At 45.9% G+C, this 23,851-nt stretch overlaps 8 protein-coding genes across 8 annotated transcripts; 5 read left to right on the top strand and 3 right to left on the bottom strand.

The window, feature by feature from the left end:
* Positions 1–1,608: 1,608 nt before the first annotated feature.
* On the top strand, positions 1,609–5,974 carry GGS22DRAFT_180740 (ankyrin repeat protein; the record flags this gene model as incomplete). Its single annotated transcript, XM_047963800.1, has 8 exons — positions 1,609–2,524; positions 2,603–3,404; positions 3,468–4,289; positions 5,139–5,194; positions 5,225–5,370; positions 5,413–5,607; positions 5,641–5,811; positions 5,933–5,974. The coding sequence occupies 8 exons, from the start codon at positions 1,609–1,611 to the stop codon at positions 5,972–5,974; spliced, it is 3,150 nt and encodes a 1,049-aa protein (XP_047816983.1).
* Positions 5,975–6,167: 193 nt separating this feature from the next.
* GGS22DRAFT_36554 (alkaline phosphatase-like protein) lies at positions 6,168–8,604 on the bottom strand. The gene is made up of 5 exons (XM_047966913.1): positions 7,948–8,604; positions 7,779–7,897; positions 7,635–7,723; positions 7,495–7,573; positions 6,168–7,426 (listed from the first exon to the last, which is right to left on the bottom strand). The coding sequence occupies exons 1-5, from the start codon at positions 8,462–8,464 to the stop codon at positions 6,224–6,226; spliced, it is 2,007 nt and encodes a 668-aa protein (XP_047816982.1). The 5' UTR covers positions 8,465–8,604; the 3' UTR covers positions 6,168–6,223.
* A 903-nt stretch (positions 8,605–9,507) lies between these two features.
* Positions 9,508–11,532, bottom strand: GGS22DRAFT_167986 (tRNA-guanine transglycosylase). The gene is made up of 2 exons (XM_047962064.1): positions 11,171–11,532; positions 9,508–11,114 (listed from the first exon to the last, which is right to left on the bottom strand). The coding sequence occupies exons 1-2, from the start codon at positions 11,391–11,393 to the stop codon at positions 9,865–9,867; spliced, it is 1,473 nt and encodes a 490-aa protein (XP_047816981.1). The 5' UTR covers positions 11,394–11,532; the 3' UTR covers positions 9,508–9,864.
* Positions 11,533–12,079: 547 nt separating this feature from the next.
* On the top strand, positions 12,080–14,299 carry GGS22DRAFT_36507 (uncharacterized protein). The gene has a single exon (XM_047966912.1). The coding sequence runs from the start codon at positions 12,168–12,170 to the stop codon at positions 14,145–14,147; it is 1,980 nt and encodes a 659-aa protein (XP_047816980.1). The 5' UTR covers positions 12,080–12,167; the 3' UTR covers positions 14,148–14,299.
* GGS22DRAFT_36506 (uncharacterized protein) lies at positions 14,300–15,347 on the bottom strand. The gene is made up of 3 exons (XM_047966911.1): positions 14,951–15,347; positions 14,638–14,873; positions 14,300–14,533 (listed from the first exon to the last, which is right to left on the bottom strand). Exons 1-3 carry the CDS (start codon positions 15,015–15,017, stop codon positions 14,453–14,455), a joined length of 384 nt encoding a protein of 127 aa, XP_047816979.1. The 5' UTR covers positions 15,018–15,347; the 3' UTR covers positions 14,300–14,452.
* Positions 15,348–17,264: 1,917 nt separating this feature from the next.
* On the top strand, positions 17,265–21,067 carry GGS22DRAFT_36489 (uncharacterized protein). Its single transcript, XM_047966909.1, has 2 exons — positions 17,265–17,931; positions 17,994–21,067. The coding sequence occupies exons 1-2, from the start codon at positions 17,528–17,530 to the stop codon at positions 20,698–20,700; spliced, it is 3,111 nt and encodes a 1,036-aa protein (XP_047816978.1). The 5' UTR covers positions 17,265–17,527; the 3' UTR covers positions 20,701–21,067.
* GGS22DRAFT_36494 (glycosyltransferase family 25 protein) lies at positions 20,836–22,718 on the top strand. Its single transcript, XM_047966910.1, has 3 exons — positions 20,836–21,617; positions 21,678–21,821; positions 21,881–22,718. Exons 1-3 carry the CDS (start codon positions 21,435–21,437, stop codon positions 22,655–22,657), a joined length of 1,104 nt encoding a protein of 367 aa, XP_047816977.1. The 5' UTR covers positions 20,836–21,434; the 3' UTR covers positions 22,658–22,718.
* A 207-nt stretch (positions 22,719–22,925) lies between these two features.
* On the top strand, positions 22,926–23,834 carry GGS22DRAFT_167974 (putative ribosome biogenesis protein nop10). The gene is made up of 2 exons (XM_047962063.1): positions 22,926–23,256; positions 23,402–23,834. Exons 1-2 carry the CDS (start codon positions 23,082–23,084, stop codon positions 23,425–23,427), a joined length of 201 nt encoding a protein of 66 aa, XP_047816976.1. The 5' UTR covers positions 22,926–23,081; the 3' UTR covers positions 23,428–23,834.
* The last annotated feature ends 17 nt before the right edge of the window (positions 23,835–23,851 follow it).

The raw sequence follows: 23,851 nt of genomic DNA, 5'->3' as shown, positions 1-23,851 counted from the left end.
TGAAACCCTTACTCAACAGGAATCAATTTCTCAGTATGAAGATATTCCCGACACGACTACTAAGTAGCCGTCATTTTCAATTCTATTTGTAGATTATCTTGTTCGGATTTGAGAGAGGGCTTGCTTCGCTGCGATTTAAACGCCCATTTTACAAGATCTCCGAAACAAATCACTGTGTTCTGTACATCTTCGTGGCGGTGGCAGTGTTTCGGCTCTGTCGTGCCATGAATGTTTCGTCTGAAGCGATCAGTCAATCAGAGATAATTCTAGACGTATCACCCGCATCCAGGCGTTGTGTGGCTTACAGGGGAAATGCCTTCCTCGGTAAAACTTGCATTTTCTAGGCGTTTGGATTAGGTAAGTCGGTTCACCGTTACGCGAGCATACCAAGCGTGGACCACTCATTTTCCCATATAAAATCGTTAAAACACGATATTTATAATTAATTTAATAAAATAGTTAAAAGTATTCCGTTTTATTATTTAAAGTTTATAAAGTTATTATAATTTAAAATAAAATTATTAAAAGTTTAAATTTTTTTTAAAATTAATAAAAAATTAAAAAAGTTAAAGTTTAAAATTTTATATATAAAATATATATAAAAAATTATCGTAATTATAAAAATTAATAACTTTATAAATATAATAATTATAAGTTTTAAAGTAATTTTAATTTATTATATATATTTAAAAATATTTTATAAAAAATTAATTTAAATTTAATTAATTTTTTAAATTATTTATTAAAAAATTAAATTTTCGAAAATATTTAATTTTATATAAAATTAAAAATAATATATTATTTTTTAATATAAAAAATTTAATAAATTATATAATATTTCGAAACTTATATTAAATAATATATTTTAATTTTAATAATAATAAAATAATAAAATAATAATTATAAATATAAAAAAAAAGTTATAACTTTTAATAAATTTATTAATATTTATTATTAAAATTTATTAATATAAAATTTTTAATTTTTTTTTTTATTTAAATAAAACCTTTAAAATTTAAAAAATTTATTTTATATTATCACGATAATTTAAACTTTAAATCAAAAGACTTCATATTTTTAACTATTTTATTACATTAATAATAAATATCGTGTTTTAGCGATTTTATATGGGAAAATGGTGGCCCGCGCTTGGTGTGTTCGCGTAACGGTGGACCGACTTAAATAGTGAATTATTTCCAACCCCAAGTCTTCAGTCTGGACCTTTCGCGTCACTTGGATTTGAATGGGTTATGAATTTGTTTGTTACCTAGCTACCTAGCAGTCTAATAATGAATGTCCCAGAATAGAAAAAAGCCCATCATTAGGTACCTACATACCTAGGTGGGATAGGCGGCAGACCCGATGGAGGTGATTGATGCGGCAGTGCGGGTCAATGTGCATGAAAAGTTGGGGGCCATAAAGATTGGGCTACAGGTTGTCAGCACCGGTCAGCACAACCCTCGATTCTCTCGGAGCCTTATCCTTTCTAGGCATTACATCTACGCGATGTGATAACCTACTGCTGTGGAGCATTCATACGATCTTTGCTCGGGATTGTTTTGTACCTCTGTTGACTAATATATTATTTTTGTATCCCAGATGGCAAGTATGGGATCTAAATCACACGGTGATTATACTGTGGGATGGATTAGCGCCCTACCAAAAGAACAGACTGCGGCAATGGCGATGCTTGATCAGATACATCCGGACCTTGAAAATCCCCCAAACGACCACAATGCATACACTTTAGGGTCTATCGGTGAACACAATATCGTCGTAGCCTGTCTCCCAAAGGGAAAGATAGGAACCAATTCGGCAGCGATAGTTGCAACTCGGATGGTAGACACTTTCCCATCCATCAAGTTTGGTCTGATGGTTGGGATCGGAGGTGGCATTCCACCAAAAGTTAGACTTGGCGACGTTGTTGTAAGCTCCCCAGTTGATGAATACCCTGGTGTGGTTCAGTGGGATCTTGGTAAGGCCGAAAAGGACGGCAAGTTCAAGAGAACGGGGGCACTTAACAACCCCCCAAGCGCACTACTTGCGGCATTAACAAAGCTGGAGAGCAATCATGAAATTTCGGAATCCAAGATCCCCCAGTACCTGAATGAAGTTGAAAAGAAATGGCCGAAACTAGCTCCACGGTATACTTCATTCAACTCTCTGAAAGACCCACTACTCGTACCGAGACATTGTGAGGATCAGAATCCAAGAGACGTGCGTGTACATTATGGCCTGGTAGCGTCAGGTAACCAAGTTATCAAGGATGGTGAGTTACGAGACAGCCTCAACAACAGCTTTGGGGGCAACATATTGTGCGTCGAGATGGAAGCGGCAGGACTGATAAACGACTTCCCGTGTATTGTTATTCGAGGGATCTGCGACTACGCCGACTCGCGGAAGAACAAGGACTGGCAAGAATACGCAGCAATGATAGCTGCTGGGTATGCGAAGGAGCTTCTAGGATATGTACGACCGGTCGATATCCATGCAGAGCGTCCAGTGAGAGATCTGCTACATAAAGGTGAGTACCTATATGACTGATAGATATTTCCAAGTTCTGCTTGATGGATTAATAACAAAATCTAAACAAAACTCGCAGTCGCTATCAATATCGAGAATATAGAATCAAAATTGGAGAAAAAGGAAGATCTGAACATTCTTGAATGGCTTTCATCGACTGACTACACTCCCCAACAGAGTGATTTTATCAATAGACGACAACCAGGGACAGGCCAGTGGCTTCTAGACTCAGCGAAGTATAAGAAGTGGCTAGGCGTCCGTGGTCAAACGTTGTTTTGTACGGGAATTCCTGGCGCCGGGAAGACCATCTTATGTTCTCTCGTAATCGACAATCTCATGGCAATGGCCTCCGTTGATTCTACTATTTCCGTCGCATACATCTACTTTAATTTCAAACGTGAGGATCAGCAGAGAATCAACGATCTGTTGAGAAGCTTAATGAAACAACTCCTCAGGAAGCTTTCCTCTTTACCGGATTTCATAAAAGTCCTACACGAAGAAGTGACAAAGGATGGCATACCGCTACCACTAGACGGTATCTCAGAGAACTTACAGCTTGTAATAGCTTTATATTCGCACGTGTATATCGTAATCGATGCGCTCGATGAATGTCAAACGTCCGATGGCTGCCGATCAAAGCTTATATCGCAGATTTCCAAACTCCAGAATAGCATCGGGGCCAACTTTTTCGTGACTTCAAGACATATCCCGGATATCGAGCAGCATTTTAGGGAGTCTATCACTCAAGAAATCCGAGCTAGCAACGATGATGTTCGCAAGTATCTTGACGGTCATATGCCGAATCTCGACGAAGTTGTCGGCGATGATGCAGAGTTACGGGAAGATATCAAGGACCAAATTGTAGAAGCCACGGAGGGAATGTACGTACCTACCTATTTACTCTACCACCATCTAAATTTCCTATGAGTGCTAACCCCCTTTAGGTTCCTTCTAGCACATCTATACTTCGAATCACTCAATGGGAAGACTTCGAAAAGAGAAATCAAGGACGTGTTAAAAGACTTCAAGAAACGCGGAAATCGAGAATTTAAGACTGACGACAGACGCACATTATTAGATGCCGCGTACGACGACGCAATGGAGAGGGTTAATAGTCAAAGAGAAGAAAGAAAGCGCCTTGGAAGGAAAGTTCTAGGGTGGATTACTTGTGCGAAGAGACCGCTCAGCGTACTGGAGCTTCAGCATGGGCTTGCGGTAAAGATTGGCGACACCAAACTTGACGAAGACAATATTCGAAATATCGAGATGATCAGGTCCGTATGCTCAGGCTTAGTTATTGTCGACGAAGAAAGTGGCATCATACGATTAGTACATTATACAACCCAGGAGTACTTTGATACAAGACAGCAGTCCTTATTCCAGGAACAGGAGGCTGGTCTCATGATGGCCTGCGTTACTTACCTCTCATTCACCATTTTTGAGAGTGAGTTTTGTAATCAGTTATGGATACCAAAGCGCAGACTAACACAAACCCCATTTTACGAGTATGCAGCTCGGAACTGGGGATATCATGCTCGAGATATTACTATGCGAGAGGAAGAGGAGGAGCTGATTCTAGGATTTCTTATGAATGACGCTAAGGCTTCATCGGCTAGCCAAGTAATGATGACTAAGAAGGAAAAATTATTCCCTGGTTATGATAGTGATTATGATAGTGGTGATGATTTCGTTCTGAAAATTCCACCTGATCATGGGTCAGGGATACATATCGCGGCGTGGTTTGGGTTGGGAGACATCATGATAGAGTTGATAAGACGAGGGAAGGACCCAAATGCCCAAGATACTCTTGGGCGTACGGTTCTATCATGGGTCGCAGCAGAAGGAAATCATACGCTAGTGAAGTTGCTACTTGCTGAGAAAGTCGTTGATCCCAACTCAAGGGGCAAGCTCATAGCGGTGGATCATCTGGGAATAAAAGAGGTTGAGGGAGAAGATGATCCTTCTTGCGACGAGTTTTTCACATGGATAGATATATGTGGAGCAACACCTTTGATGTATGCCGCACTGAACGGGGACGACGAATTAGTGAGAACTCTGCTAAATGATCCAAGGGTTGATCCGAGCGCTAGGGATTATGTATTCGGTACTACGCCGCTATGGTGTGCCGCGGGAGCGGGTCATGAGACGATAGTCAAACTCATACTTGAGAAGCCCGGGGTTGATCCGGACAGCAGAGATAACCACTGGGATTGCATGTCGCCGTTATCTATTGCCGCCTGGAGAGGCCAGAAAGAAATTGTCAGGATATTACTCGGGACAGAAGGAGTAGATCCGAATTCGCATGACTGTTTTGGACAGACTCCGGCAACAAGAGCTGCACGGAGAGGCCATCATGAGGTAGTTAACCTACTACTCGAAGATGAACGTGTCAATCCTAACGCCAAAGATAAACGTGGTTTTACACCCGTGATATTCGCAGCGTGTGAAGGGCACGAAGCTGTAATAAAGTTACTACTCTTGAAGGGTGGGGATATTGATTTTAATGCGGCTGGTGGCCCTGGCAGAATGTCGCCATTACAATGGGCTGCAAGGAACGGGAGGGAGAGCGCAGTAAGGGAACTGCTTAAGGATAAACGCGTTGATGTGAACCACAGGTGCCCATTCCGGAACTCTACCGCATTGACGTTTGCTGTCGAAAATGGACATGAAAGTGTAGTAAAACTACTCCTTTCTATAAAAGCGATTGACCCAAACCTTGGGGAAGAACCCGCATTGCATCTCGCGGTTATGAGGCACTACACGGCGATTGTTTCGGCGCTATTAACTCATGATAAGGTTGAACCAAATCGGAAAGATGGGAAGGGCGAGACACCGCTTTCAATAGCCGTGAGTCGGGGCAATATGGGGGCTATGGAGGTTTTGTTAAAGACCAAGACTATTGTCCTAGATGCTAAAAATTCCAATGGTGACACTGCTCTCATCATAGCGACGCTGCACAAGGAAGAAGTGATGGCGAGGATGCTTCTGGATAGAGGAGCGGGTCCAGATCTTATGGACAAATTTGATCGCTCGCCACTTTTCTTTCTATCAAAAGACGAACCAAACAGATTATTTGAGCGACTTGTTGACGATGAAAGAGTAGACTTGGACTCCAAGGACTATTATGGATCGACTCCATTATCTATCGCAGTGCGTTTTGGGCATGAAAAATCGGTAACGCTCTTCCTTGATACTGGGAAAGTCGACGTAAATTCCCGCGACAATTTTGGTCGAACGCCGCTGTGGTGGGCAACTAAGAGGGGGTATTCTCACATTTCAAAACTCCTAGTAGATCATGCTGAAATGAAGGGTATATCGATTTCTGATATGATATCTGACATCGATGCAATCGGCTGCCCAGTTGAAACATTCTATGGATATAGCCCTTCCTGTACTGTTTGCATGCTAGATGTCGAGATGTTCTGCAGCTGCAAAGATTGCCCAAGACTAGATCTTGTATCAATATGTCACTGCTGCTACAGCGCCGGAGCCCGTTGTCTCGACAGCCAGCACAAGTTGGAATTTTATAACACGACACCCAGCCCGTCATCAGAAGCTGAGTGGGAAGACATTTACGATACAGATTAGTATTGAATTATATACTAGAAGATACTTCATCATGCCATGATGCTCCCTCTTTATCCTTACCTCCCTAACCCCGTACGTAAAAAAGCCCATCATTATCACAACCACCCCTAACTCAATGCTTCGAACCACACCCACTCTCCGGATCCGCAGGGGTCTTACCATCCGGCCTCGCCAAACCCAAGCAACTCGCCATCTTATAAAACACATCCACATTCCCATACACCCCCGAAAACATCTCCTGGCACGGGCCCATAGCGAAGACCGCGACATCAGTCAACGAGTGAACGCCCGAAGACTCCGTAACGGACAACGTGCCGTTGACGACGAACCCGTCGGGGCTATCCTTCGCGTCGACGAACATGTCGCTCTTGGCGAACCCGGGGGTGCTGCTTACGACTTTGCGCGGGGACTTGTGGACTTTGAAGTTCTCCCTGCGGTCCGGGTTTGCGCTGAACCCCTGCGCTAACGTGTACCGCGGGTCCCAGTTCACCGGGAAGTTTGGTCCAGTGCCGTATGACACGCCGTCCACGGGCACGGTGTACTGCGATAGACCCGACATCTCGTAGGTGCCGACGGCGCGGCGCTTTTCGCGGTCGCTTGGCTTCGAGGAAAGGTACTGTGTATCGACGCCGCCGTAGACGTCAAAGCCGTGGCCGTGGTCTGCTGTTACGAGGATGAGGGTGGATTCGAGCTCCCCGATGGCCTTGAGGTGCGCGACTGTGGCGCGCACTGTGTCATCAAGCTCGAGAAGATCGCCGAGCGCGCGGTCGTAGTCTAATGCGTGCATCTGTTTGTCAATTGACGCGCCCTCGGACATTAAGAAGAAACCCTTGTCACCGCCGCGCGTGTGAAGGATGTCGATCGCCTTTAGCGTCATCTCCTTGAGTCCGGGAAGATCGAGGGCAGGGCTCGTGGTGCCGTGAGGGTCGTTCTTGAACGTGTTTAGGTTATCTGTGAACACGTTGCGGTCGAGCCAGACGGGGAAGTGAGACTGGCAGAAGATGCCGAGGGCCTTGCTGCTGTTGCCGAGCTCGAGGAGAGAGGTTTTGTTTAAGCTAATGTCGTACCCGGCATTCGCAAAGGCCTCGTAGTAGTCCTTGCCTTCATAACTACCAGATCCGGGGTTGAATTGCTCAGCACCGCCACCAAACCAGACATCGGGACCGCCATGGTTGGTCCAAGAGTAATTGGTGACTGAGTTTAGTCCCTGGTCAACGAGAGAGCCATAGGCATAGCGGGAACGGCTGTGGCCAGTAAGAGCAATGGGAGTAGCATCCGAAATGGCTGCTGTTGAGACGGCGCCCCAGGCAGAATCCTAGTATAATTAGTACATTAGATCTTTTAGATTTCTCGAGATGATTATGTTATCTGCTAGGTACTCACCCAAGTGCGCTTCAATATTTCGACAAGGGTCTCAACCTTGGGGTCATCGAAGAAATTGGGAGATGAATCAACGTAGACACTTTGACACCGTTAGTAACCAGATAAACATCAACTATTAAATGGCTCTGTGTATAACTCACCCCATAGCATTGACCGTGCTCTTGTGTCCAGTGTAGAGGGCCGATGCCGAGTTGGCACTGTCGGTGATGAAGCTATCAATGGAATGGGTCTGATGACGATAATTAGCAAACAATCTAAAACATTCAAAAAATCCAGAGCCATACCATTTGGTGTCCCAAAATAGGGAACTGATCCATCTGCAGCAGAGACTGGTACTTTCCATTGATGCTCTTGTGACCAAGAAGACGAGCAGCAGTGATCATATTCGTGGTCATACCATCACCTATCCAACGTTAACACCATACTTATTCCCAATCACACGAACAACCATACCAATAAACAGAATCACATTCTTAGCCTTCTTCTTCGTAGCTAAGGGGCGCACAACCCAATTCGCCGTCGTCGTCTGCCCATCATAATACGTCAAAGTAACAGCGTAATTCCCGGGTTCATAAAGTGCAATCTTCCGATAAATCCTCGACGCGACATTAACCACGGACGGCGTCCCGGCGTCCTGAGCAAACAGATCCTCATACCACTTAAAATCCCAGGTCTCCAGTTTTGGCTCATCGATCGCGAAAAACTCCGCGACGCCCTTCGCTTCGCCGCCCTCCTTCGCGATCGTGACGGAGAACTTGTCGTCGGGAACGCCGCCGTTGAACGCCTCGGAGCCGTTGACCGGGGCGTGGACCTCGAGGCGCAGGTCGAAGTACTGGCCGGGGAGGAAGTCCGACTGGTCGGGCGGCAGGACGCAGCCGAGGTCCGGACAGGCGCCAAGTCGCTGGAAGGTCTGGGCGGCGGCCGCGGACAGGGAAGCCGCTACGGCGGCGAGGGTGGTGAGTCTGCCCATGATGTAGGAACGCTCGAGTGAGAGAACGTCGTCGGCGCGATGAAGACACGAGGACCCGGATGTCTCGTGGCGGAGGCGTAGGGATTTCTATGGCGTTATATACCCGGCGCGAGCCAAGACCGGCGCGCAGAGTAGCTACATCGCGACCCATGTGTCTAGCTGAGCTACTCTACCGCCCGTCCTGCAACAGAAGGTCGTCGGGTCTTGGCTGTTCTTGGATGCGCAAGTCTCGCAGCGCTGAGATCTTGGCGGTGGAGGGGGCCTGGTTGTAATTGGTTATCTATACTGTTGAAATTTCCGGCCGTAGGACGATGGCTTCGGCCGCGCAGGAATCATAGTGATTGTTCGTTGCACGTGTATTAACTATGAAGATAGCTCGGCGGAGAACATGGTTAGAATGAACTGATGTTTGCTGTTGGTTCCTGGTTCCTGGATCTTCATACTCCTGGTCGTGTGCTTCCCCGAAAGACATTATTGAGCTTGACTACATTGATACCTAGTATTGAACATGGCATTATGCCTTCCCACCATTTATGATTGGAAACCTATAATACCTAGTTAATATGTCTTGCTGTTACATACTGGATTAGGATACGATGAGCTCTTCTTCAGGCTGGCCGGGCGAATAAGCAATGATTCTAGACATGTTCTTTGAAGCTCAAGACTGGGAAGCTGGATGTGGATATGATATGCTATCTCAACAAGGGCCCGAAAACGTGGGCTGAATTAGCCATTATGATTGGCTCTAGCTTCAAATCGAGAATATCTCGATTATCCCGGTTGACTGGGTCTCAAATTGTACACACGTGCTTGCATGGATATGATAAGAGGGAATAAATGCAGAAATATTTATCAAAATGGGTGATATATGTTGAAAAATTAGTATAGCAATGAGCTATTTGAAAGTTGACCTGGGCTTCGATTGATACTTACGCTGAATAGTAATAGTTATCTCGTAAGATCCATTGTGGAGGTCGTGATAAGTCAAGATTTCACCTTTACCCGTTGATGTTCTAATATTTAGATTCCATAAGAAGAATTTCCTTTGGAATTTGTGTTCATAGATACCTAGCTTTGACCTGTGGTCAAAAACATCGTCGTAGGGAGCATCCGGGAGCACCCGCCCTTGCAGTGGGTTGCGATAGGCCAATGGCAGCGCCTGCTCCGTGCATGCAGATCTTCACCTTGGTTCCAAGCTATTGGGAACCTTAAAAATTCTATGGCTACGCATTAAGGAATGGGGTATCATCGGATGCTAACCTGGCGACCGAATAGCTCCACATATCGAACTCATAAGGGGCATCGAACGATCTCGCCGTTTAGGCCTCGTTCGGTCGTGAAGAAGGCAAGCTGTTTGCTAGGCCATAGAGTTATAAATGACATATCCAGCCATTGCTAGCTCACCGATCTATTTCAGCAAATCCTTTCTTGTCTAAGTCTTTAGCATCGGCGCTGGGATCGGGAACGACTGGAGTCTCTTTCCCTTCGGCAGTGGCTCCTGTCACAGCAAGACCTGCCCTTTCTCCGGCTAGCGCTGGGTCTTCGGCCCAATTTTCCCATGCTGGAGGATTTATTTTTGATTGTCCTCCTTCAGCCTTGAAGTGATATCCACGAGCTCGTGGCCGTTCTCCGGTACCCTTCGGAAACTCGGATTCGTAGGCCTTGTAAAAGTTTTCACAGTCCTGTTCGAATGTCGACGGTTCTGCTATAAGCGTAGCTCGGATTGCCGCGAAAAACGAATCTAAGACGTGGTGATTATGGATTTGAAGAAGTGTCCACCCAAGCATTTCCTTCGCATTTAACAGGTGTTGGATGTATGCGCGGTGGTGTTTGGTACAAGCGTAGCATTTACATCCGTCTGCGAGCGGTTTCAGCGATATCTGATGATCTTGCGACCACATGTCTATTCCTAGTGGGTGTAGGCTTGAGACTAATGACGTGGGGGGCGGGAATGAGAAAGTGAGAGCAATCCCGGCATCTGAGACAGTGTTAATGAATGGTACGGTGAAAATGTCGAGCCCTTGGCGGATTTGCCGGAGAATTTCGTGGGGCGAGGTGATGAAGTCCATCGAAAGTCGAGGTAAAGGATCCAAAGAACTATGTCCATTCAAATCTGGGAAAATATCTGCATCATATACCGCCAGACCAGATAGATGTTCAATATAGTCTTGGGATAGACGAGTTATGTACTCCCACTGCATTGGATAAGAGACTGACAACAACGGGGCGAAGACGCCACATTTCATCGCTTGGTCTCCGTTCTCAGCATTTTTCAGCTTAATGAATTCGGCCAACCAATCTTCCGTCCGCTCCGTCATTCGAATCTGTCGCTTCGGATGTGGAAGCCTCTCCCTGATATGTGAGTTGCCAAACGTTAAGTCGGCCAAGGGGATCACTATATCTGGTTGTAGCCTCTCAACGGCATGGTAATAATCCTTGTTCTTCAACTGCTGGAAGCCCGTCGAAGTATAAATTGAAATATAATCCTTTCCGTTGCCCATTGGGGCGATCACTGCCGGATGCCGACGAGCGCCAAGCACTGTGGCTACCGGCGCAGGTGTAGCAGTATACGCGTGGAGAGCATCCTTCCCGTCTGATTCAGGTACGTTATAGATAGCGGGCACGACTCTCTTCTGGGACTTTTCTACAACTAAGTAATATGTCAATTAGGTACAAAATGGGATACTGAAAGACACTCTCACTCACAGTCCTCCAGAGCCATATATGAGCCGTTGAGATCAGTGTGTTTAGCGATGACATCAGGGGTCATATGCGGAATAGCCCCTCGTGATGTGAGACCCAAGAAATTGGGCGTGTCTATCGTCTTCCGTTTCGGGATGGATAAGCGGCCAACTCTAGGTCCTCCCCCATTTGCGGCCACACTCTTTAGCACGTTAAACATAACGTGTTCAGGCGATGAGTCAGTCATACTTGATTGTCGTATTTGTGGAATCAGCCCTCGAGCCGTTATATATGATTGATGGGCATATATAGTACTAGGTGACGTTCTTCTATATTGAAATAAAACATATGAATCTTCAAAATATAAAAATTTATTCCATGATTTGGTGTTCGTTGTGATAGTGTGCATTTAGTAAGTTTTCATAAGGCGTCGAGATTAATACCTATGATATTTTCACCCCCTCGGCGTGAACCAATAAAAAGACGGGAACGATGATGGTCGATAAGGATAACGGACCGGAACTTAGAGATGCCGCATTCCGGAGAATCGACCCTCTAGAGTCCACTTGTTCCTGTCGAGGGAAACAGGGGAGACCAATGGTTATTGATCACCATCCCACCTGCCCAATCGCCTGGGTATGACAAGACTAGGCCCACCTAGTTTCCAGCCTGCGCCTAACTCTCGGCGCTCTCGATTCCTCCCACGTACATCATTTGTCACGAGCCTCCATTCATTCTTCCTCCCAACCTCTGTTGCGCAACAACCACTTTCGAAGGCTGAGCGGGTTCTCGGTCTGTGTCCTTGCTGATCGCGTAACCCACGTTTTTTATCCTATGTATTCTTGAATATCAATATCGTTGTAGACATATAATTGTCTATCTGTAGCCTGTGGGTTAAGTATCTTTGTATTATCTCTCAGCCTTCGAATGTAAGACAAATCTTCGACGCCTCTTTGTGCAAAGTCGTAAACGATTCTATCGATCACTAATATATACGCGACACGATTTATAGTTCCCTATCATGAGTAGCAATCAGTTAGAAACTCGTTCAGTCTCTCCTGACATCGAACAGCAACGGCAGCGTAACGCTTCTCCGGCGCATCCGGACGATCCGCTCGGCGGCCCGGAACATCTTGAATTTAACGAAGACGACGACGACCCGCCGACTCCGCGCTTTATGCAAGACCAGGGAGCTTGGAAGAAATGGAAGTGGGTTCCATATCCGATCCGGAAGTATGGGAAGGTTGCTGTTAAGTGGGTGAAGGGTCCTCAAAACCACAAGATCTGGAAGATCGATCCACTTTTTCCAGTCGTTCAGCATGCACCGCTTCGTCTCATCGACAAGTTCCTCCCGAATAGGAAACACCAGATCCTGTTGTATATGGGTTATGTCGCAGTATGGATCATCGCATTTGCTATTGTTATGTGGCGAGGTCAGGTTGCTTCTGAGGTTGCGACTTATGGTATGCCAACCGATATTAGTTGTGGTGTAGCATATTGGTCACGAAATAACGGTTGTGGCATTGACGGCGTCAATTGTAGGCCGTTCAACAACAGTGCCTTTGCCTTCCGCTGTCCATCGAATTGCGCCAGTTACCGGGTTCTCAACCCTAGAGCGGTAGGAGCGCAGGAAGTAGTTTATGCTCCGTTGGTTGTTGGAGGACCCACGGATCTGGCGAACGAGGAGAGCCCTATTTATCGAGGCGACTCCTTTATTTGCGGAGCCGCCGTCCATGCTGGTCTCATCTCCAACTCCCAGGGCGGTTGCGGTGTTGTGTCCCTGGTAGGAGAACAGCAGGATTTCGTCAGCACGAACAGAAATGGCATCGACAGTATCGGCTTCGATTCTTACTTTCCGATGTCGATCACATTTGAGCAGGGTATCGAATGTAAAGCCAAAGATGTCAGATGGTCGCTGTTGGCAATCTCCGTGGTTTTCACTTCGGTCTTATCCCTATTTACCGCATCATCATCAGTATTTTTCTTCACCATTTTCATCGGTATCTTTTGGCAAGTTGGTATGGCTTCCGACCCGCCGTCATACTCGACAATTCCCGGTCTATTTTCTAATATTTTGGGTAAATTTCTCCCCGCCATGTTCTGTGCTTGGGTATTTTACGATAAGATGGGCGTCCGACGAACCCTGCATGGCCTCACGGCTCAAGTTGAAAAAACGGTTTTGTGGCTCGGTGGTTGCTGGGTTGGAGCACTTACTAATTACACGTTTGACTTCATCCCTATCCAACGCTTGACCGCACACGATCTCGACCAGCAACCTGGTGCTAAAGCAGCACTTGCTATAATAGTCATCGTACTATTTTGCGTTGTTGTTGGTCAAATTTGGGCAATCCGACAAGAAGGGAAATTAATCCGCTATCTCCAGCTTTACGCGCTGTTTCTCCTTGGGATCATCATCTGCCTTGTGTTACCTAACCTCAACTTGCGAATCCACCATTACGTCCTTGCGTTGCTGCTTGTACCAGGGACCAGCATACAAACGAGACCATCACTACTCTACCAAGGCATCTTGATAGGGTTCTTCATCAATGGTATTGCTCGCTGGGGCTTTGACGCGGTTCTGCAAACGTCGACGGATTTGCAGGGAGACGCGCAGTTGGGCTCGCCTCTTCCCGAAATTCTAACGCCTGTTATTAACACAACTCTTTCGGCCCTTTCAGAAATCACATTTACCTGGCAGGCTTCGCCAGGAGTACGATACGATGGCATTAGCGTACTGGTTAACGACGTCGAAAGATACCGTGCGTTTTGGGGCGACGAGGGTTCGGACCATTTCACTTGGACTCGCGAGAATACGTCGAGCTATAACGAGTACTTCCGGTTCGGTTTTATGTCTGGCACGGACAGCGGAGACTACACTAAGGCCGGTATCTGGGACAAGGACCTCAATTGGACAACTCCCGTAGCGGGTCCTTCGAGGATCAAAGGTCGAGCTCCGGATGTGCATGAAGCAGAGTTGGTACCGCGCTCGGTATGGAAATGAATGATGTTAGCGTTACGACCGGCATATCAATGAATCTCATGTAACATATCTACGCTATTGTGAAAGTCCCATGTATAAAGCGAATTTGGAATTACTAGACAACTTAGTTGTCACTAGGTGCTGACCGTATTGAATCAGATAGGTCTTCCGCCATCCCTTTAGTTCTTATCATATGAGCTGTTACTAAATCAACCATTGTGCCTAGCCAATAATGCATCCCATATTTTGCCACAATAATCTTAACGCCATCCCCTCTGCCCCTCCACCTAACAACAAGCCCCTCATTTAATCCTCAGCCTCCTGCGTCATTCGCAGGTCCTAACTAAATACCGCACAGTTTGGTTCCCCGTCGCCGGAACTTTAGGTTTGAAATCGAGATAAACAAGCTATCATGCCGCACAGGCATCCAATTAGCAAACATCGTCCTCCCCTTTTCATATAGTCTAGCCAAACAGGCAAACAGACACATAGGTAGGAATAGCCAACTCACCTCCCCTAGCTCCGGCGTCCACTTCCCATCCGTATCGCGGTAGAACACTAGCTCCCCGGACCCGGCATCCCGCACCTCGGCCGTGGTATGCGTGAGCGCACCCTCGGTCTTCCATTCTAGACGGTAGCACGTCAATTTCGTGACTATGAAGGGCGGCGTGCAGCGCGCGGCGCCGGACGCGTCTTTGCAGGTTTCGGGGGCGTAGTCGAGGATTGTGCCTGAGGCTATGGTGCGTGCTGGATGGGGCTGTGAGTTGGGGTGTGGATGTTTAGGGGGAGAGGGGAAAGGGAATGGGGAAGGGGGGTGGACTTACGCCCCTTGAGAATGCCCGTGAGGGCGAGTCCTGCTGCGAGAACGCTTTGTGCCGATGGGATGTACATGGCTGGGTTCGAGATTTATGGGATTGTAATTGGGGGACTTGGTTGATGTTTATTTGAGGTTGGTTGTCGCATAGTGGGTTTATTAGTTTGGTGTTGGGCGGTGCATAGGTAGGTAATTATTGTTGGCTTTACGCAATCGAGGCGTCATCGAATTTTCATCATCGCAATGTCCCGAGCAGTGCAAGGGGAATTGAAATCAGAGATAACACAGACAGCGCAGGTAGTTTACTATGCGTGTATCTACCCGCCAGGAGGCGGAACTAATGGGTAAGGAAACAGCGACGATATTGCGCGAGAAGCTCTAAATTATTGTCGCTGGGGAGAGCACGGTATACATACCTACAGATAAGGTGTCCTGTTCCCAGAGTTAGCGACCAACAAGACTTCTTAGACCAGACTTCTGGCACTACCAGGTACCTATCCCATAATTTTATGAGGTATTATACAGGTGCGAGTCGTCCAAATACCTCCCCGCCCACATATATCCTCTTGTGAGAACCCCTTCCTCAATCAGACTGGGTTGACGTGTGACGTCGACGCAATAGCCTGGTACCTAGAAACTTTCATAATAGGAATACATCTAGTAAAGTTTAAATATTCGAGGTTATTTTTAGCTTACAATACCATTGAAGTACAGGTAGGCACAATTTGGGTGTGTTCTCATAGATAAAGGTTCTGGCCCCACATATCCCCCTTTTTGAAAGATTATTTCCCCTATATTTGATTACGTGCTAAGTGCCCATCCCCTCAGTAACATAGCAGATGAGAGGTGTTGAACTACTGTAGATACCACCACTCTCTGGGTCGGATGTACCTAGCTTGGACTTTACCTCTAGGTATCACCTACGCACCTAGAGAGGTAATCAATGTTCAAAGTTAAGGTTGGGTCTAGGAAGAACCTTCTTTAGGTGTTTGTTTTACCTAAGCGTTAGAAGGCATACCTAGTGCGCGTATTTATTTAGAGACTTTCCCTTCCTTTGAGCTGTCCATCCAATTACAAGAATATTAACAAGAAATAATCAAATTCCCGACACGCATACAACGGAGCAGCATCATCGCCGCTTTCCCTATTATCAACCGGGGTACATTTTATCACAAGCCGGCCATTCTCTTGGTATTTATATACCTGCACAATGTCGTCCCCGTCGCAGAAATACCTCGCCGAGAAAATACTACCACTGGTAGAATCAACGGAACTACCATTATATAAGGAGCCCATAGAATTGAAACTATTATGGCTGGAACATCACCCACTCCATCGGGTTGCTATAGAAATATTTATCCTCCTCGTGAATAGCAGCCTCTTTGCCATCTTCTCGACCTGGTTAATATCGATATATAATGGAATGACTAAGGGGGGGGCACCTGAGGCTTTTATTGGTTGGTGGCTTGTGGGGCTGTTCTTCAGGACTTGTGTTCTACTCACCGCGATTGGATGTGTCGCGGAAGCGCTGGCGTTCGTACGGTGGTGGTTCTGGGTCGGACGATTAAGGAGGGACGGTGTCAACAGTGGGAGGCAATTCAAGCATCCAGTCATGCATATATGCATCACATCAGGAGTAAATCTTTTACTCATGTTTATGTCTTATATGCCTTCCGATGAACCTGGCCCTAGAAGAATGCCGTATACGGAAATGGTCCGCCATTATCTCGCTCTCTGAGATACTAGTGTCTCTCATATATCTAGATATCAAGTAATTACCACTTGCCTTTCCCGTTATAAATAATCGCCGTTTTTCGTTTCGAACACGAATTTTCTGAGCGATCTTAGTCTTTTCTTGACCTTCTAACCTAGGTGATTTGGATACTATTACGTAAGCACAATTTCTTGATTACATAAGTAGTTCAGTCAGCTTAATAAGCAAGTGACAACTTAGTCATGCCTCTACTTACCGAAATAATACCCCTTGATTCGTCAGTTTTCAGAGCGTTTATGGAATCTTTCAGTGCTCTTAACTTCCTGGCACCGCCTTAGAACGAGCCGATAAGCACTGCCTCCTCTCGCACTTTGGGAGCAGCAACAATGCCTAATTCAAGAAGCCTGTTTGCTGCCCATTAATACCTAGGCGCAATAGTACTCGACGCGCAGTGGTAGTACATTGGGCTACCAGGGTTACTATTGGGAATTCGCCGAATCGAGATGGCATATTTTGAACCCGTTCGATTAGATTCCAGAGCCTCACTTCTGTGTACCAATCCCCATTTGACACTTGGTTAGTGGGACAAAGTTCTCATTTGGAACATGTTCTATGATTCAATTAGTTAAATTTATTTGAATATATTGTTGTATTGTAATTTTGAGCCCTGAGCAGGTATTGGGCTTTGTGGAGTAATGTTGCTTACCTACCTATCTATGAACGTCGATGGTATCGTGAGGGCTGGCAATGAAAATATTCCCCCACACCAGTTTGAAAATTACAGCGTCGAAGTTTCTATGAAAAGCCAATTTGTTTACAGTTGGGATTCTGTTAACTTATAAGTTACCTTCACTTCTATATCATACTGGTTACATGGATCCAATAACAGCTTTCAGTCTTGCCGCGAATATATACACGTTTTTAGTTGCTGGCTACAAAGCGGTGCAGCAATTCAGCAAGCTACGGCGCAGTGGACTCGGCAGAACCGACGAGAACACCCAAACTTACGAAATAATAGATGAGCTCAAACGCTTTTCTAGCACACTCATAACTGATAGCCCTGGGCCACTGAAGAACCTCGCGGGAAAATGTAGCGTACTATGTGAAGAGCTGCTAAGTTTATTAGCCAAGCTTACCGTGAAAGACCCCAGCTCAAAAGTTGAGGCACTTAGGGTCGTTTTCGTCTCGTCTTTGAAAGCTTCCGAAATCTCTTCAAAACAGGCTACGTTAGACTCATATCGTATTCAGTTGATGGCAAGCTTTCTTCCAATGTTGAGGTATGAATATTTCAAACACTCGCTCGAGGCTATAAAGTTACTTATATATACAATTATTATAGCGAAAAACAGTCAAGTTTGAATACAAAGTTGGATGAGATCGAAAAGCATATCAGAAATCTTTCCGAATCGCGTTCAAGCGATTTTGCTCAACTTCGTTCCGATCTATTGAGCGCCATAGAGTCTCATGGCAGTAGCAAGCTTCTAAGTGACTCACTCGGGCCTCTACTTTCTCGATTCCAAAATACTCTCATTTCTGCCCGGTCAGAAACCTCAATTTTAATGCAACTTCGCTTCGAAGGCATTTTTGATAGAGAAGATGAGATTAAAAATGCGACCGACGGTACTTTCTCATGGCCTTCTCAGGAGAAAGATATCAGCAGTGATCGTCTCGACTACAACCTTCAATCGAGTAAACCTACGCATAAACAGCTGAAGGAAACAGGCCAATTCAAATCGTGGCTTAGATCTGGCCATGGAATATTTCATATTTCTGGCAAGCCTGGTTCCGGGAAATCAACTTTAATGAAGAAGATCTGGTTGGAGCCACAGACTAGAAAATGCCTCGAGCAGTGGGCAGGGGGGCGGGATCTGTGTTACGCTGCGTTCTTCTTCTGGATCTCTGGTAATCAAAACCAGAGATCTCTTACAGGGCTATATCGTTCGATACTGTTTTCTGTTTTGAATATACGCCCGAGTCTGATTCCAGAGGTACTTCCAAGCTATTGGGAAGAAGGCGGTCCGGTGCTATCGACTGACCTTGCTAACCTTACTCGCCCCCATATCATCGAGGCAGCTTTCCGAAAACTAATAGACAAGGCTACCGGTGGCGACTATTGCTTATGCCTTTTCATCGACGGTTTGGACGAATACGATGCCGATAGTGAGGACCATTGGCACCTTGCAAAGCAGCTTCGCAACTGGGCCGCTTCAAGCAATGGAAATATTAAAATGTGTGTCAGCTCACGACCGCATATTCAATTTCAGAATACTTTCGACCCATCTAAGTACTCGGATCAATACCAAGTACATCTACAGGATCTTAATAAGTGCGATATTGAAAAATATTGCCAAACTATGTTCACTAAGGACGAAGAATTCCTTAGTCTCCACCATCTGCGAGAATCCTGCGAATATCTTGTACGCGAAATTGTTCACCGCGCGGAGGGAGTCTTCCTCTGGGCAGTTCTTGTGGTTCGCATCATTCTATCGGAGGCCAGAAGAAATGGAACAGGAGTAGACCTGAGAAGAAAATTAGACGAGCTTCCAAAGGATATGAACGCGTTATATGATCAGATTCTTGGCTCGCTTTCATATACAGACCGAAGAATTACAAATCGGATACTCTTCGCCGTACTCACGAATCCATTCGAAGACGACGTGAATGCGTTATCCTTGAAGTGGCTAGCCGACGAAGATGAATGGCGAAAGACCAGTCTCCATGAGAATTACACCATGGATGTTGTGGAGACCCATATTGCTTACGTGAAGAATCATTTGGACGGATGGACTCGGGGTCTGATCGAAGCCTATTCACAACATCGTCCCTCCCACATATCAAAGAAGTTACCACCATTGGAACGACGGCGGATTATGCGATACCTGAGGCCAATGCCTTATTTAACGTCAACTAGAGTCAAATTATTTCATAAAACACTCAGAGAATACCTGTTACAACCGGAGCGGTTCAGTGAGCTTCAATTGAGCTGCCATCAACTTCAGTTGGCGGATTTGCATGCACATCTACGACTGAAAGAGCTGAAGGTTCTTCGAAACATAGAACATAAACATGTCTCCAATCCCAAATACTTTGTCCTGTACGGCTACGAAATATGGTCCATGAACCAAAGGGAAAATCAGGACTCTCCCCGGGTTTCTTGGCATCTACTCGAGGAGCTTGGGAGCATGCTCCCGACCTCTTTCGCATGGTGGTCCTTTTCGAGAAAAGAAAAATTAATTGTATCTGACGGAATCAAAGATATCATGCCGGCAGACCAAATGTCCCTGTTACATTTTGCGGTATCGCAGGGAGTTAGCAGCCACGATGTGATTACAAGACTCGCAAGCATCCAAACCAACTCTCCTATGAGTGAAGGGTTGAACGATAAGAGTGTCCTTTTATCTGCGAGTCTGTCTTGGGTATTCATGCCCCATAATGCCCCAAATGAGAACTTTATAATGTCTCTTCTAAAACAAGGCTTTTCTGCTCATGAACAAATAAGGAGCAGTCATGATAGAATGTCAAACGTTCGCGAACAAAATAGGTGCGATTATGCTAGTGTGTGGATGATCCTAGTATCCAGTCTCGCCGGGTTTTTTGAAATGTTGCTAGACAATTTCTCTCAAGATATTTTCCGCAGACGCCGAAATCTAGCACATCTAGTTAAGGTTTTAGGCATCATACTACATAACGAGCCCCAAGAAGAAGTCTTGATCTTGGGATGGGATTGGTCCGGTCAGGGTTACTTCATAACATTGGAGGACCTCATTCGTGCTTGTCCTTTACACACAACACCGTCGATCTTCGACGATCTACGAGACTGGCCAAAATATGAGACTGGAAATGGATTATCTAAACACGCGCCAACTTGGGTATGGGATATCACCCGACGTAGGAGCAGGAGGGTACCTGCGGTCTCCGATATCCTGATAAAGTTAAACCCATATAGCTTCAAAAGCACGTTGGCTTGTGAAATGTTTGCGGTGGTGACGAGGACAGGAGTCCTCGAAAAACATGAATTTGGATCTCCAGCGTTTTTGTTATGGTAAATACTACCTACGTAAAAAGAATTCATTTCTGAATTCTCCCGCGAAAAGTATGATTATCAAAGGATGCGGTTAGGGTTGGCGATGGAAGTGTCTTCGTCATTATTATTAGTAAGATTAGTGTAAGTAAAAGTCAACAAATTGGAACCGAACAAGTTTAAACATATCAATTAAGAATTGAAGAGTGTTTGATTACGTCACCGTCGCTATATCTAACTGACACCGCTGATCGAACGGTCATGGCCCGGTGGGCAGCGTGATATCATAGGAGCGATTGGCAGAAAAATATCCTTTCCCCCTCCCGTATCGCTAGATCACGCTAGATTTAAATCTGACCTCCAACGGACTAGGCGCTGATAGCCGGTCTCGCCCGCCGGAGGCACAGGGGTTGATTGGTCTACTGATAGAAGCGAGCACGGTGGCGCTAATCGGGGTGTTTCTTTCGTATTGTTTACGATCGTAAGCATCGAGCTTATCAGGTAGGTATCTATGTATAACACGCTGTGTTATTTTTGCGGCTGATCTTACATTTCATTCGACATGTTCGTGACTTCGGATGATCTAGACCTTGGGTGAAGGTCGCACTAGTGAGACGTGTGATACTTGTTGGTTGTACGTTACGTCTCTTCTCCCTTACTTACTCTGAACATTCGCCAGTCCAACAGTTTTCGAGATTCGATGGTTCTCTATGGAACTTGATTTGGTACTAAGTGCAACGTGTTGACTAGACCACGATCATGATTGGGGGACGACAAAATATTAATTTGGTAATTGGCGCGGTGGTCTTCGCTTGCATCTTCCTCGCCTATCTGGGATCGGGATCTGTCCGCAATCAATTAAGCTCGACTTCGAGTTCGATAAAATGGGTCCCATCAAAGGGAAAGCATGAGAAATCAGACGTATTCAATAGGACTCTCGGTGTAAGTTTTGTCTTCGTGGTGGCATCCTCATTAACTGATTGACGGGTTCTGGGGTTGTAGTTTGAGAAGGTCTTCGTTATAGGACTTCCTGAACGTTCCGATAAACGTGATGCATTAACTCTAATGTCATCGTTGACGGGGTTTCAGCTAAGTTGGGTAGATGGCGTAGTTGGGAAGACGATCCCCGATAAAGCTTTACCCTTCGTAAGTTCCCATTTTTTCGAAGCCGAATCTCTTTGGAGAAGTTAACACATCCAACCTAGGGGTGGAATCGAGAGACGATGCAAGATAGCAATCTAGGATCGTGGCGCGGGCATATCAATGCGATGCGCCGTATTGTCGAGGAAGGAATTTCATCAGCTCTTATCATGGAAGACGACATGGATTGGGATGTCCACATAAAAGACCTATTGACGCAATTCGCCCAAGCCGCACGCGTTCTGCAGAAAAACTTCCACCAAGACCAGAGACTGAAATCGCCTAGCCCATACGGCCAAGACTGGGATATGTTGTGGCTTGGATCCTGTGTAACGACGTTTGATGAAGACCTGCCCGAGCATCTTCAAATCCCGTACGAACAACGGGATGCCCGTAAGATTCTCATCCGTAATGACCCAACAGTGCCGCCGCTCGGTCACATCCTAGGCAACGGGTCGTTTAGCTGGGATGACTACCCACCAGAGACGCGCATTGTATATGTCCCTGGAGATAATGTGTGTAGTTTTGCGTATGCGCTGAGCGCCGCTGGCGCACAGAAGGCGCTTCAGCACATGGGTCTTGAGGGTCAAACGAAGCCCTTCGACAACCATCTGAGTGATCTATGCCGACTGCGCATCAACGGAATGCGCTGCATTAGCATAGTTCCGAGCCTTTTCGTTCATCACCGACCTAGAGGGAAGATCAGTGCTGACTCGGATATCAACAACGCCGGAGAAGCGATGCGAGAGGTCGGGTTCACTGAGAATGTTCTGTATAGCACGCGTTTGAATTTAAGGAATCTAGTAAGGGGGTTGGAACCGGAAAAGCAATGGACGGACTAAATTTCATAGACACAGGCTGGAGGATTAAATATATTAATTTAAAGAATTTCATATAGTGAAACTGATTTCCTTCGGCAGTGTTCTACGCAAATATGTGAATACTGGAGTTTCTTGAAAACAGTATAGTTATCCGTAAAGACGGCACTGTTTACTATCGATAAGCGATAAACCCATCCCCAGATATGATTGGTGAAGACCCATAATTAATCCATGCATCAATTGAATGTTAGAAAAAAAATCATTTTGGAGCTTTCTCAACCTCAGCAGACTCTAACAAACAGGAACGACCACAGCTCTCACAATCACTCACAAATCCACGGCTGTACAAGCACTGTCAATCTCGCCATCAGTGCATATCGTACACCTCTAAACCGAGAACAAAACCACAATCAAGCCGAAAAAACTAAATAACCATACCGTCAAAATGCATCTCATGTACACCGCAGACGAGAGCGGCAAGCGCATCTACACCCTCAAGAAAGTCCTTCACGGCGAGGTTACCAAGTCCGCACACCCAGCCCGCTTCTCCCCCGACGATAAGTGGTCGCGCCAGCGGGTCACGCTCAAGAAGCGTTTCGGATTGTTGTTGACGCAGCAGAGTGAGTGACCCCTCCAATTCCAACCTGTCTACCTACCTGTCCATGCAAATATCTATTTTCAGGGCTGTTTGTATAATAGATGGGTAAAGGTAGACGGGAAAAACGATGAAAGAGCAGAATGTACTAACAAACTCCTTATCTACAGAGAACAAAATCGCCGAGACCTCGTGATGAAGGACGTTCTATTTCGATGACGATGGAATAAGACAGGCATTCTACAGGTTGTCCAAAACACCGCAGACACGCCTTACCTACAACGCCATGATTTCACGGCACCTACCTACTACCTAGCACCTGTTTATACGATCTGGCGTTCAGGGATATTGGGAAAATACTCTTCAGTGTTTCGGTTCACTATCAGGCTTCATGATTTCCGTATCGTTCACGGTCTGGCGGCAGAGGCAGAGAATAAAACACTTCGTTTTGACAAACCTGGATGTGAAGCTGTGAATTGATTTTTTTCGCTTTTGGTGGATATATGAATGTGCATGGGATGGACACAAGATCATGAGTCCCTACCTTCAGTACCTTTGTGTAGGCAGTCTCAATAAACATCAAGAAGTCAGCTCAATATCCCCCAATTAAAAGCGTGGTA

The sequence above is a fragment of the Annulohypoxylon maeteangense genome, assembly GCF_022496945.1.
Source record: "Annulohypoxylon maeteangense strain CBS 123835 unplaced genomic scaffold GGS22scaffold_13, whole genome shotgun sequence".
In the NCBI taxonomy this organism is placed as follows: domain Eukaryota; kingdom Fungi; phylum Ascomycota; class Sordariomycetes; order Xylariales; family Hypoxylaceae; genus Annulohypoxylon; species Annulohypoxylon maeteangense.
Note: the sequence above shows the minus strand (reverse complement) of the source record. Positions and strands in the feature narration are given on the sequence as shown.